The 16,610-nt window shown below is 44.2% G+C and overlaps 1 protein-coding gene across 2 annotated transcripts in view; it reads left to right on the top strand.

Annotated features, from left to right (window-relative positions):
• The window catches only part of LOC143981452 (NACHT, LRR and PYD domains-containing protein 3-like), a 102,146-nt gene extending 85,816 nt beyond the window's left edge, over positions 1-16,330 (top strand). The window contains exons 7-9 of one of the 2 annotated variants that reach the window (XM_077479299.1): positions 34-210; positions 1,532-1,614; positions 15,399-16,330. In XM_077479299.1, the coding sequence (XP_077335425.1) occupies positions 34-210; positions 1,532-1,580 (226 nt within the window). In that variant the 3' untranslated portion in view covers positions 1,581-1,614; positions 15,399-16,330. Of the gene's footprint in view, positions 1-33; positions 211-1,531; positions 1,615-4,924; positions 4,943-15,398 lie in introns of those variants that run through there. The other variant, XM_077479300.1, reaches the window with a different exon arrangement.
• The last annotated feature ends 280 nt before the right edge of the window (positions 16,331-16,610 follow it).

Here is a 16,610-nt window from a genome sequence, read left to right on the forward strand (position 1 = left end):
AACATTTCACCTCTTTCCTGCTTCTCCCTCCAGTGTCTATAAATGTAAAGGGACATTATGGAGCTGTGATGATCTTTGCTCCGTTATCTCCACAAACCGAACTCTGACCGATCTGTATATAACATTGGAGGATGATGAGAAGATGTCGGAGTCAGAAGTGAGACGACGTTGTGAGGTCCTCCGGAATGCCGGCTTCTCTGTGTATAGAGGGTAAGATCTGTTATATTGGAGGTAACACACATACTAAGTCTTAGAATGTGAATAGTAAAATGTAGACAACATTGGATGGAGATGAGATGATGGGGGTGAGATGATGGGGGTGAGATGATGAAGGTGAGATGATGGGGATGAGATGATGGGGGTGAGATGATGGGGATGAGATGATGGGGATGAGATGATGGGGGTGAGATGATGGGGGTGAGATGATGGGGATGAGATGATGGGGGTGAGATGATGGGGGTGAGATGATGGGGGTGAGATGATGGAGGTGAGATGATGGGGGTGAGATGTTGGAGATGAGATGATGGGGGTGAGATGATGGAGGTGAGATGATGGGGGTGAGATGATGGAGATGAGATGATGGAGGTGAGAGGATGGAGATGAGATGATGGAGGTGAGAGGATGGAGGTGAGATGATGGAGGTGAGATGATGGAGGTGAGATGATGGAGGTGAGATGATGGGGGTGAAATGATGGATATGAGATGATGGAGATGAGATGATGGGGGTGAGATGATGGAGATGAGATGATGGAGATGAGATGATGGAGGTGAGATGATGGAGGTGAGATGATGGGGGTGAGATGATGGAGGTGAGATGATGGGGGTGAGATGATGGAGGTGAGATGATGGAGGTGAGATGATGGGGGTGAGATGATGGAGGTGAGATGATGGAGGTGAGATGATGGAGATGAGATGATGGGGTGAGATGATGGAGGTGAGATGATGGAGATGAATGATGGAGGTGGGACGTTGTTGGAAGGTCTTCTGACACCCGGGCTGCTCTGTAATGAAGATGGAAGGACGGGTGACAAACATTCTATACAATTTCTGTAGAGCCCATTGGAGGTCTCTGTAGTTATACAGATAATGAGAGAGATGATTGAGATTTCCTGTGCCAGTCACAGATTTCCCAGATGATGGAGAATTTATTCCTCATCCCAAGTTTTATCATTACAGATGGGGGATGGGAGAATCAGATCCACCAATAATAATCTTAGTCAGGTCCTACAATCTTCCACAAGGTTTTACCTTTACAGAAAAATACCCCCCATCCCCCGAGGTCCATCCAATGTGTCAGTATAACTGAGCCAATCAGATGTGTGTTCTCAGCCTGTACACATGACAGCCCAGCACACCCGGCATACAGTCTGCTATCCCAATGGTTGGATGGAGATGAGTGTGTGGCCCCTGCCATGGTGAGGGCCCCTCTCTTTTCCATCATTTCTTACAGAGCTCAGTATGAGCCCCTCCCCCTTCCATCATCACAGCAACATTTCCTCCTCTAACACTCTCATTTTATTCTTCTATGAAGGGGTGTAGGAGGAAGAGGCTGGAGTGTATCTATAAAGAGAAGAAGATAAGAAGATGGTGTGTGGGAGCCCCTCCCCCTCTCAGGTAATACACGGATCCGGATATGAAGAGAATGTCCGGAATGGATGATATCAGAGTAAAGTCACATCAACTCTCAGCTTTTATTTTCTCTTTCTGATCCTTAAATATAGAATTCCAGTAAGGCCGCGTACACACGCGCGGACTGTTTGCCCAACCTTGTTCGTCAAACAGTTTGGGCAAACAGTCCGCTCAAAATTTGCATGAGCGGACTTGCCCACACACGAGCGGACTGTTTCAACGAACTGTTTGCCAAACAGTCCGCTCAACTTTTGAAATGAACGGACTCGCCCACGTAAGGCGGAGGCAAGTCCGCCCATTTCGAGCGCGTGTACAGGTAGGCGGGGCCCGCGAAGGAAACGTCGCGGGCTCCGCCGCCTGGAATGGGCTTAAAGGGGAACCCCAACGCCGAAAAAAATCGGCGTGGGGGTTCCCCCCAAGTCCACACCAGACCCTTGTCCGAGCACGCTACCCGGCCGGCCAGGAAAGGGGGGCGAGCGAGCGCGCCCCCCCTCCTGAGCCGTACCAGGCCGCGTGCCCTCAACATGGGGGGTGCCTTGGGGAAGGGGGGGCCGCGCGGCCCCCCCACCCCAAAGCACCTTGTCCCCATGTTGATGAGGACAAGGGCCTCTTCCCGACAACCCTGGCCGTTGGTTGTCGGGGTCTGCGGGCGGGGGGCTTATCGGAATCCGGGAGCCCCCTTTAATAAGGGGGCCCCCGGATACCGGCCCCCCACCCTATGTGAATGAGTATGGGGTACAATGTACCCCTACCCATTCACCTGTGAAATAAAGTACAAAAAAAAACACAACACATGGAAAAAGTATTTTATTGCACAGCTCCGGGGTCTTCCGTCTTCGGGGGTCTTCTCGCCGGACTCCTCCGCTATGTGTGTGTAGCTCTTTTGCTAGCGGAGGAGTCCGGCTTTCTTCCTCCCCGCCGCCGGCCTCTTCTCCCGACTTCGGGGGTCTTGTCCCCCTCTTCGGTTCTTCTGCCGGGCCACCGCGCCTGGTCCGGTCTTCTGTCGCCGTCTTCCGTTCTTCTGTCGCCGCCTTCGGTTCTTCTGCCGGGCCACCGCACCTTCTTGTAGCTCTTTTACAGGCGGTGGCCCGGTCTTCTGTCGCCGCTGTCGTCGTCGCCGCCACCGCCTTCCGTTCTTGTTCTTCTTCTTGTTCTTCTTCTTGTTCTTCTCCTGGAGATGTTGACTCGACGATCTCTCCGGCCGGAATGCCAGAGCCGCGCTGTGCGGTCACTTATATAGTGACAATGGGGCGGTGTCACATGGTATATGTCACATGGGTTGGTCACATGGTGACCCCGCCCCCTTACGATGTCATAGTCCCCATGTGACATCAACCCATGTGACCAACCCATGTGACATATACCATGTGACACCGCCCCATTGTCACTATATAAGTGGCAGCGGAGCGTGTCCCTGGCATTCCGGCCGGAGAGCTCGTCGAGTCAACATCTCCAGGAGAAGAAAAAGAACAAGAAGAAGAACAAGAACGGAAGGCGGCGGCGGCGGCGACGACGACAGCGGCGACAGAAGACCGGGCCACCGCCTGTAAAAGAGCTACAAGAAGGCGCGGTGGCCCGGCAGAAGAACCGAAGGCGGCGACAGAAGAACGGAAGACGGCGACAGAAGACCGGGCCACCGCCTGTAAAAGAGCTACAAGAAGGCGCGGTGGCCCGGCAGAAGAACCGAAGGCGGCGACAGAAGAACGGAAGACGGCGACAGAAGACCGGGCCACCGGACCAGGCGCGGTGGCCCGGCAGAAGAACCGAAGAGGGGGACAAGACCCCCGAAGTCGGGAGAAGAGGCCGGCGGCGGGGAGGAAGAAAGCCGGACTCCTCCGCTAGCAAAAGAGCTACACACACATAGCGGAGGAGTCCGGCGAGAAGACCCCCGAAGACGGAAGACCCCGGAGCTGTGCAATAAAATACTTTTTCCATGTGTTGTGTTTTTTTTTGTACTTTATTTCACAGGTGAATGGGTAGGGGTACATTGTACCCCATACTCATTTACATAGGGTGGGGGGCCGGTATCCGGGGCCCCCTTCTTAAAGGGGGCTCCCGGATTCCGATAAGCCCCCCGCCCGCAGACCCCGACAACCAGCGGCCAGGGTTGTCGGGAAGAGGCCCTTGTCCTCATCAACATGGGGACAAGGTGCTTTGGGGTGGGGGGGCCGCGCGGCCCCCCCTTCCCCAAGGCACCCCCCATGTTGAGGGCACGCGGCCTGGTACGGCTCGGGAGGGGGGGCGCGCTCGCCCCCCTTTCCTGGCCGGCCGGGTAGCGTGCTCGGACAAGGGTCTGGTGTGGACTTGGGGGGAACCCCCACGCCGATTTTTTTCGGCGTTGGGGTTCCCCTTTAAGCCCATTCCAGGCGGCGGAGCCCGCGACGTCTCCTTCGCGGGCCCCGCCTACCTGTACACGCGCTCGAAATGGGCGGACTTTCCGAGCGGGAACAGTCCGCTCATTTCGAAAGTACAGCGGACAGGCCCACACACGGGCGGACTGTTCGCTCAAACACAGTTTCAGCGGACAGTTTTTCGGAATTTCCGAAAGACTTTGTCCGTCCAACTGTCCGCTGAAACTGTCCGCTGAAAGCCCACACACGAGCGGACTGTCCGCCCAAACACTGTTCAGCAGACAAGGTTGGGCGAACAGTCCGCCCGTGTGTACGCGGCCTAATAGTAATCTTTCTCTTCTTTTCCTCTTCTAAATGGCATCATTTCTGCTCAGTATTGCCCACTTCCTGTGTTGTTGTGTGACCGGTGCCCCCTTCACACCACTGATCTGATAGGGGCACCCGCGCATGCGCGCTCCCATCTATTGTACTACAAGCCTGCGGTGACACACTGGCTGCACCGCCCATCACATCACTGCTACAGCTCCGCCTCCATTGTCATCTGATTGGTGCCTCTGCCCCGCCTTCTCTCTATGAGTGACAGTGACCCCCACACTTTCACAGCTGAGATGAGCACTGATAAGCAGCACTGATGGGCACTGATATGTGGCACTGATGGGCACTAATAGGCAGCACTGGTGGGCACAGACGGGTGGCATGGATGGGCAGCACTGATGGGGGACATTGATGGGCATTGATCGACAGCAGTGATGGGCATTCATGGGCAGCACTGATAGGTGGCACTGATTGCCAGCACTGACTAGCATGGCTAATGGGCACTGATTGGTGGCACTTGTGGGCAGTTATGGGCACTGATTGCTGCCGCCTGGTGGGCACTGATAGCTGACATTGGTGGGCAATGGTTGGCACTTATATGTGACACTTTTTTTCTTTATTATAATCAGTGCCCTGATTACATTCCTCGATGTCCCGCTGATCGGCTCTCCTCTCCTCACTCTCTGTCAGTGACACGTTGCCGTGGTAATTGCTGCGCGCCAGAGAGCGGCCGTTGTGGGACGCCGCCATATGACATCATCCCAGAACAAGAGCTGCACCGCCCCGCCACCATCTGATGGAGGGCAGGTGACAAGCGGCTAAATTGAGGATTGACGCTCACAGAAATGTAAGAAAAAAAAAATTCTAAATAAAAAAGGGGAAAACCGATGTCACATTCAGAAAAAACTGCAACTGACAATTTAAAAAAAGGGGATAAAAAAAAAAAAAAAACACACAGCAACCAAGAAAAAGGATATACAGCACGTCACTACACCTACACACTACACTATACTAATAGTATACTAACACTCTACACACACACACTACACTATACTCACACACTATACTAATAGTATACTAACACTCTACACACACTACACTATACTCACACACTATACTAATAGTATACTAACACTCTACACACACACACTACACTGACAGTATACTAACACTCTACACACACACACACACACACTACACTATACTCACACAGTATACTAACAGTATACTAATATTCTACACACACACTACACTATACTCACACACTATACTAATAGTATACTAACACTCTACACACACACACACACACACACTATACTAACAGTATACTAATATTCTACACACACACTACACTATGCTCACACACTATACTAATAGTATACTAACACTCTACACACACTACACTATACTGACAGTATACTAACACTCTACACTATACTCACACAGTATACTAACACTCCACACACACACACACACACTACACTCACACAGTATAATAATATTCTACACACACACTACACTATACTCACACAGTATACTAATATTCTACACACACACTACACTATGCTCACACACTATACTAACACGCTACACACACACTAAACTATACTAATAGTATACTAACACTCTACACACACTACACTATACTCACACACTATACTAATAGTATACTAACACTCTACACACACTACACTATACTAATAGTATACTAACACTCTACACACACACTACACTATACTCACACAGTATACTAATATTCTACACACACACTACACTATACTCACACAGTATACTAACAGTATACTAATATTCTACACACACACTACACTATACTCACACAGTATACTAACAGTATACTAATATTCTACACACACACTACACTATACTCACACAGTATACTAACAGTATACTAATATTCTACACACACACTACACTATACTCACACACTATACTAACAGTATACTAATATTCTACACACACACTACACTATATTCACACACTATACTAACACTCTACACACACACACTACACTATACTCACACACTATACTAATAGTATACCAACACTCTACACACACTACACTATACTAATAGTATACTAACACTCTACACACACACACTACACTATACTCAAACACTATACTAATAGTATACTAACACTCTACACACACTACACTATACTGACAGTATACTAACACTCTACACTATACTCACACAGTATACTAACACTCTACACACACACACACACTACACTATACTCACACAGTATACTAATATTCTACACACACACTACACTATACTCACACAGTATACTAACAGTATACTAATATTCTACTCACACACGCACACACACTACACTATGCTCAAACACTATACTAACACTCTACACACACAATACACTATACTCACACACTATACTAATAGTATACTAACACTCTACACACACTACACTATACTCACACACTATACTTATAGTATACTAACACTCTACACACACACTACACTATACTGACAGTATACTAACACTCTACACACGCACTACACTATACTCACACAGTATACTAACAGTATACTAATATTCTACACACACACTACACTATACTCACACAGTATACTAACAGTATACTAATATTCTACACACACACTACACTATACTCACACACTATACTAACAGTATACTAATATTCTACACACACACTACACTATGCTCACACACTATACTAACACACTACACACAAACTACACTATACCCACACACTATACTAATAGTATACTAACACGCTACACACACACTACACTATACTCACACAGTATACTAACACTCTACACACACACTACACTATACTCACACAGTATACTAATATTCTACACACACACACACACACACTACACTATACTCACACAGTATACTAATATTCTACACACACACTACACTATACTCACACACTATACTAACGGTATACTAATATTCTACACACACACTACACTATACTCACACAGTATACTAACAGTATACTAATATTCTACACACACACACACACTACACTATACTCACACACTATACTAACAGTATACTAATATTCTACACACACACTACACTATACTCACACACTATACTAACACTCTACACACACACTACACTATACTAACACTCTACACACACACTACACTATACTCACACACTATACTAATAGTATACTAACACTCTACACACACACTACACTATACTGACAGTATACTAACACTCTACACACACACTACACTATACTCACACAGTATACTAACAGTATACTAATATTCTACACACACACACACACTACACTATGCTCACACACTATACTAATAGTATACTAACACTCTACACACACACACTACACTATACTCACACACTATACTACAGTGGTGTGAAAAAGTGTTTGCCCCCTTCCTCATTTCCTGTTCCTTTGCATGTTTGTCACACTTAAGTGTTTCGGAACATCAAACCAATTTAAACAATAGTCAAGGACAACACAAGTAAACACAAAATGCAATTTGTAAATTAAGGTGTTTATTATTAAAGGTGAAAAAAAATCCAAACCATCATGGCCCTGTGTGAAAAAGTGATTGCCCCCCTTGTTAAAACATACTATAACTGTGGTTGTCCACACCTGAGTTCAATTTCTCTAGCCACACCCAGGCCTGATTATTGCCACACCTGTTCACAATCAAGGCATCACTTAAATAGGAGCTGCTTGACAAAGTAAGGTCCACCAGAAGATCCTTAAAAGCTACACATCATGCCGAGACCCAAAGAAATTCAGGAACAATTGAGAAAGAAAGTAATTGAGATCTATCAGTCTGGAAAGGGTTATAAAGCCATTTCCAAAGCTTTGGGAATCCAGCGAACCACAGTGAGAGCCATTATCCACAAATGGCGAAGACATGGAACAGTGGTGAACCTTCCCAGGAGTGGCCGGCCGCCCAAAATTACCCCAAGAGCGCAGCGACGTCTCATCCAAGAGGTCACAAAAGACCCCACAACAACGTCCAAGGAACTGCAGGCCTCACTTGCCTCAGTTAAGGTCAGCGTTCATGCCTCCACCATCAGGAAAAGACTGGGCAAAAATGGCCTGCATGGCAGAGTTCCAAAGAGAAAACCACTGCTGAGCAAAAAGAACATCAAAGCTCGTCTCAATTTCTCCACAACACATCTTGATGATCCCCAAGACTTTTGGGACAACATTCTGTGGACTGATGAGACAAAAGTGGAACTCTTTGGAAGGTGTGTGTCCAAGTATATCTGGCGTAGAAGGAACACTGCATTTCATAAAAAGAACATTATACCAACAGTAAAATATGGTGGTGGTAGTGTGATGGTCTGGGGCTGTTTTGCTGCTTCAGGACCTGGAAGACTTGCCGTGATAAAAGGAACTATGAATTCTGCTGTCTACCAAGAGATCCTGAAGGAGAATGTCCGACCATCTGTTTGTGTACTCAAGCTGAAACGAACTTGGGTTCTGCAGCAGGACAATGATCCTAAACACACCAGCAAGTCCACCACCGAATGGCTGAAGAAAAACAAAATGAAGACTTTGGAGTGGCCTAGCCAAAGTCCTGACCTGAATCCTATTGAGATGTTGTGGTATGACCTTAAAAAGGCCGTTCATGCTCGAAAACCCTCTAATGTAACTGAATTAGGACAATTCTGCAAAGATGAGTGGGCCAAAATTCCTCCAGGACGCTGTAAAAGCCTCATTGCACGTTATCGCAAACGCTTGGTTGCAGTTGTTGCTGCTAAGGGTGGCCCAACCAGTTATTAGGTTTAGGGGGCAATCACTTTTTCACACAGGGCCATGATGGTTTGGATTTTTTTTCACCTTTAATAATAAACACCTTCATTTACAAATTGCATTTTGTGTTTACTTGTGTTGTCCTTGACTATTGTTTAAATTGGTTTGATGTTCCGAAACACTTAAGTGTGACAAACATGCAAAGGAACAGGAAATGAGGAAGGGGGCAAACACTTTTTCACACCACTGTAATAGTATACTAACACTCTACACTATACTCACACACTATACTAATAGTATACTAACACTCTACACACACACTACACTGACAGTATACTAACACTACACACACACTACACTATACTCACACAGTATACTAACACTCTACACACACACACACACACACACACACTACACTATACTCACACAGTATACTAATATTCTACACACACACTACACTATTCTCACACACTATACTAACAGTATACTAATATTCTACACACACACACACACACACACACACACACACACTACACTAACAGTATACTCATATTCTACACACACACACTACACTATACTATACTAACAGTATACTAATATTCCACACACACACTACACTATACTTACACACTACACTGGCACTACGCTATACTCACACACTATACTAACAGTATACTAATATTCTACACACACACACTACAGTAACAGTATACTAATATTCCACACACACACACACACACACACTACACTACACTATACTCACACACTATACTAATATTCTACACACACACTACACTATACTCACACTCTACACTGGCACTACACTATACCCACACACTATACTAACAGTATACTAGCACTCTACACACACACACTACATTGTACTCACACACTATACTAACACTCTACACTCACACTACACTATACTGACACAAAATACTCACACACTATACTAATAATACACTAACACTCTACACTGACACTACACTATACTAACACTCTACACACACACACTACACTCTACTAACTGTATACGAATATTCTACACACACACTACACTATACTCACACACTATACTAACAGTATACTAATATTCTACACACACACTACACTCACACACTCTACTAACACTCTACACACACACACACTACACTCTACTAACAGTATACTAATATTCTACACACACACACACACACACACACACACACACACACACACTACACTATACTAACAGTAAACTTACACTCTACACTCACACTACACTATACTGACACAAAATACTCACACACTATACTAATAATACACTAACACTCTACACTGACACTACACTATACTAACACTCTACACACATACACTACACTCACACACTATACTAACAGTATACTGATATTCTACAAACACAACACTATACTAACACTCTACACACACACACTACACTCTACTAACAGTATACTAATATTCTACACACACACTACACTATACTCACACACTATACTAACAGTATACTAATATTCTACACACACACATACACACTACACTCTACTAACAGTATACTAATATTCTACACACACACATACACACTACACTCTACTAACAGTATACTAATATTCTACACACACCCACTACACTATACTCACATACTATACTAACAGTATACTAACACTCTACACTCACACACTATACTAGCAATACACTCACACTCTACACTGACACTACACTATACTCACACTGTACACTGACACTATACTCACACTGTACACTGACACTACACTATACTCACACTGTACACTGACACTATACTATACTCACATTCTACACTGACACTACACTATACTCACACTCTACACAGACACTACACTATACTCACCTCACACTGTACACTGACACTACACTATACTTACACTGTACACTGACACTACACTATACACTGGCACTACACTATACTCACACTGTACACTGACACTACACTATACTCACATTCTACACTGACACTACACTATACTCACATTCTACACTGACACTACACTATACTCACATTCTACACTGACACTACACTATACTCACATTCTACACTGACACTACACTATACTCGCACTGTACACTGACACTACACTATACTCACATTCTACACTGACACTACACTATACTCACACTGTACACTGACACTACACTATACTCACACTGTACACTGACACTACACTATACTCACACTAATCACAGACACTACACTATACTCACACTATACACAGACACTACACTATACTCACACTGTACACTGACATTACACTATACTCACACTGTACACTGACACTACACTATACTCACATTCTACACTGACACTACACTATACTCGCACTCAGGCCCGGACTGGGACAAAAAATAGACCTCGGCATTTTAGGCTGAGCAGCCCATTTTCTTTTTATACAGATCAGGGAAGCATGACATATTTGTTATTTAAGCCCCCTCGGGCCCCCTCCTGTCACAGTGCACTGCCAATCAGATGCAGCCGAGTCATTTCATGGTCTGCAGTTGCACATATACAAGAGGAGTATATATATATATATATATATATATATATATATATATATATATATATATATATAATGTGCGGCTGTGGGAAAGCTCAGGATAGTTCAGACTAGGATCCAAACACACCTGAGCTCACCTCTTCCAAGGGGAATGCTGCAGCTGGCTTTAATGCCTCAGCATGAGACACCACATGTAATACGCACAGCAATCGCAGCACATTCCTGTGTGAATTACATGTGGTGTCTCTGGGGTGCGATTTGAGCCATGGATTTGTATGGCTAAAATCACACTGTATTCACACCAAACTGGTGCAGGACCCTTTATTGTCCACACCAGAATCAGATTACATAGGTGATCATACCCATGCGATCCGATTTGGCAAACTGTGCTGCATTTTGCAAATTGATTGCATCACATGGACGGGTTGCGATTTGGATGCAGTGCTGAAACCGCAGCAAATTTGCTGTGAATTTGCACCACATCTAGTGTGAACCCAGGAAAGAGATAACAGTTCATTTTAGGGCACATTAAAAATATATTCCCCCCAATTATATATCATATAATCCAAAAGGTGTCCTGCATTTAATATACATATATATAATTTTTTTGTTTTTTTTTGTTAACACTGCACTTCTCGCCAGCCAGTACTAAATATACCACAATTACAAACACAAAAGAAAATCATATATACACTTTAACCCTTTCATGACTAAGCCTATTTCTGACATTTGGTGTTTACAAGTTAAAATCCATATTTTTTGCTAGAAAATTACTTAGAACCCCCCAAAAAAAAAAAAAAAAAAAAAAAAATATATATATATATATATATATATATATATATATATATATATATATTTATTAGCAGAGAATCTAGAGAATAAAATTGTAATTTTTGCAATATTTTATGTCACACGGTATTTGTGCAGCGGTGTTTTAATTGCAACTTTTTGGGAAAAGGGACATTTTCATGAATTTAAAAAAAATTAAACAGTAAAGTTAGCCCAATTTTTTTGTATAATGTGAAAGATAATGTTACGCCGAGTAAATAGATACCAAACATGTCGCAATTTATAATTGCACACACTCGTGGAATGGCGAAAAACTACAGTACCTAAAAATCTCCATAGGCGAAGCTTTCATTATTTTTTTTACGGTTACCAGGTTAGAGTTACAGAGGAGGTCTAGTGCTAGAATTATTGCTCTCGTTCGGACAATCACGGCGATATCTCACATGTGTGATTTGAACACCGTTTACATATGCGGGCGCTCTAAAAAAAAGTCTTATTTATTTTGTTTATTTATTTTTTTTGAAGTTTTTTTTTTTAAAGAAGTTTTTATTAAGAATTTGTACGTGTACAATATCATAAACGAAAACAATAACATATGTATGAGTGAAAAAAGTGACAATATTATTCGGTACATATAAGAGTCGACAATCTCGAATGGCATATAGCAAGAAATTCTAACCAATACTATGATGTCATTCTTTAAGGTAAATATCTGTAGGCTTGGTCTATTCAACTAAATAGTCTACTAAAAAAAAAAAGGGGAAAGAGTATTAGATCTCGAGATCTCAGTGGAGGGATTTAGTGTCACTTCAGAAAAGTTTGATGTCATAATGTGGAAAAGGGACTAGAGTTAATTTTCACGAATACTTAAGGAATAGAACAATTTGTTGGGGAATGATACTGCAGAGAAATACAAATTAAAAATAACTAAAAACATATTCCAGAACATTGTGTGAAGTAAATGCAGTCAAAGCTGCCTTCCAATTGCACATTCGACACTAAAGTGGTATTTGAGTAGTAATTCTAAAATGGGGCAAGGTAGGGGCGGTGGAAGGATATCAATGTAAATACATTGAATGGGATAGGAGTGTTCTGTATACAGCCTGTTCCGATATTGGAGAATGGGTAAAATGCTTCCAATGGCCTATGTGGTTTGAAAATTCAAATGATTCTTGAGAATGTGAACCAAACCTGTATATAAACAGTAGTAAAAGATAAAGAGAATCTAAAAAAGGGGGGGTCTAGTTGAGTAAGGAGAGGGGTATTTTGTTTATTTTTATATTATTCAATTGTGTTTATGTAAACATCCCTTGTGACAATAATAGGTGGTGACAGGTACTCTTTACGGAGGGATCGGGGGTCTAAAAGACCTCCAATACCTCCTTGGCACTTCAAAGTATTCAGATCACCAAAAACTGTGATTCTGAATACTGTATATTTTTTCAAATCTGGCTCCATTGGCAGCCAAGTAAACAGGAAGTGACGTCACTTCCATGTTTACATTCAGCAGACTGGAAGTAAGCCATTTACGGCTTTGTGCCCATCTCTCTCTAGCCGCCGTAAGTGGCGGATCGAGGATCGGGTCTCCCGGGGGGACGGGAGGACCAGTCAGAGTGTCGGGAGGCGGCGGGAGGGGGGATAACAATTGAGCGTCATTTAGCTGCATCAGTTGTTATCCCTGGAAAACTGATCGCCCACTCTAAAAAAAACTGTACTGGAATGATGCCTGAGGCTGCGTGCATCATCCTGGTATAACCCCCAAAAGCCAAGGCCGCATATCTGCGTACACTCGGCGGGAAGGGGTTAAATCAGTGGTGGCTCAACATTTTTGGGGGCGCAAACAAACTAAAACATTCTGGAAAGACCCCCATCAATTGCAGCCTCAATGTGCCCATCAAACACTGCCACAGTACCCCAAATGCTGCCACTGTGCGCATGAAATGCTGCCACTGTGCCCCCGCCAACCGTCTGCCCGGCCCTTACCTTGTCTTGGGTGGGCAGCAGGTGATGGCGGCAGGCGGTGAGCAGTGTCCTCCATTTCTTCCTCAATCTCTTCTGTTCTCCCTTCCACTCCTCCTCTCCTGTAATTAGACACCTGTTAGGCATCCAATCACAGCACCTGTTGTTTTAGCCAATCACCCAGACCCAGTGCACCTGATTGGCTGAGAGGTGGGTCAGTGTTAGCAAGGCAAATTCCTTTATGGACGCACCACCACTGCTTTAAATTCAAGACACCTTTTGGGCCCAAGAACTGCCCCTCTCTCACACAATGTCTTACACATGGCATGGTGAGAGCGTGCTTTGGTCTGGTCAGTGGTCTCTTACAGACTGAAGAGTGATGCTGAACTACCTGAGCGCTCTCATCATGCTGTGTGTAAATGCAGGTGTAAATCATAATCAGACGGGCAGACTGGCATCACTTACTGTTTAGCAGTCTTGTCCAGGTAATTGGTGAAACCTTGCACCTGACTGCTGGCTTCATCCAATTAGGTCCTCTAGAATGCACTGCGAAGCTCACAGTGCATTGTGGGGGTGCTTAGCGGGTGAATATCCCGCCAAGCTAACCGCAAATTTGGGTGTTTGGTGAATGGGTGAGCAGGTGATGTTCGGGGGGAACTTTTGCTCGGATAGAACTGTTGGCCCATCTCTAGTGCTGATCAGTCCAGTTCCTGGATTCCGGCTTCTCCTCTCTATAAATCTGGATCACTTCCTAACAGAAAATAATAAAACCTGTCCTGGCTGTTCCAGGGATGGGAATGGGGCCGACCTTCAATATTCTGAATACAATCGTCTCCTCAATCGGCTCTGCTGCTGATATTGGGATCTGCAGATCTTCCTCAGGTCACATGATCCCAATTCTTCTGTGGATGGAAAGTAGCCAAATTACTGATATGACGAGTCCCTGTGTAACATGGAATGATATTCACATCACATTCACATATATATGTATTGATGACACATTTCATGGAATGTATACAATATAATATCTCGGTGTAATTGTACAATTATCTCTTGTAGATGGCCACAGATTTTTCTGGTGATTGTGTCCTGGTGTTGGGTCTGCTGGAACTCTTCCATGTATAGAGGATCTCCTCACCGACACCTCGGACTTCTCTGCAACCCTCTAAAGGAAAGTCTTCTACTCTTCATGGATATAATGGTCGCCTCCCATTGTGAATTCCCTCTTCTCCCCTCTGTAGGATTCCGCACTTTCCAATATTATCAATACTTACTATGATGGTGATGAGGATCCGACTCGTTATTAAGACTCATTCATGGCGGGAAAAAGACATTTTCTAAAGTTTCTCATTAATAAAAGCTGACTGGAGAAATCACTAATACAGAGAAAGAGACCGCATCTTCCTCTTACTGCTGTCCTACTCCTCTCCATCCTCCATACTCCTCTCCATCCTCCTCTCCATTCTCTATACTCCTCTTCATCCTCCATACTACTCTGCATCCTCCTCTCCATCCTCCATACTCCTCTCCATCCTCCTCTCTACACTCTGCTCCACACTCCTCTCTCTCCTCTCCTTGGGTGTAATAAAGTGATGCAACTCTATCTAACATATACGGCATTCCTGGCTCCCAGTGTCTCTCTGCAATTGCTTTCTCCATGTTGCTGACATTATCTTGTATAAGAACAGAGTCCATTCAGCCGTTTCGCCTTTCACTGAGAACTTGCTGCAATTTTTATTATATCATCTAAATGGATTTATCCACCGATTGTTCTGATTACATTTCATGTCTGATATATTGTATATGAGGATCATGTATTATTCCCGGAGGATTTCATGTCATGGATCATTACCCAAAGGGACGCGATTATCCCGATTGATTATTGGGCCGCCAATATTATTACCTGGTTATTGGAAGGTGTTATTCTCTATAGATTTACCCCATTGAGGGTTTTACTCATCAATAAAGTTTTGTATATATTATTAATCATATTCTGTGATTCTGTGATTTTTTTTTTTTCAAAATTCTTATCTTGTTCTCCACAGCTGATACCCTCTCAACTCTCCCTCCCCCCCTCCTCTCCCTTCCCCTTCCTCTCACCTCTCCCTTCTCCCCTCTCCCATCCCCCTCACCTCTCCCTTTCCCCCTCTCCCATCCCCCTCACCTCTCCCTTTCCCCCTCTCATCTATCCCTTCCCCCTCTCTTTCCTCTCCCTTCCTCCCTCACCTCTCCCTCCCCCTCTCTGCATTATGTCCTTTCCTTGCACTCTCC

The sequence above is a fragment of the Lithobates pipiens genome, unplaced genomic scaffold (assembly GCF_037356315.1).
Source record: "Lithobates pipiens isolate NorthernLeopardFrog02 unplaced genomic scaffold, aLitPip1_a1.2 Scaffold_157, whole genome shotgun sequence".
In the NCBI taxonomy this organism is placed as follows: Eukaryota; Metazoa; Chordata; class Amphibia; order Anura; family Ranidae; genus Lithobates; species Lithobates pipiens.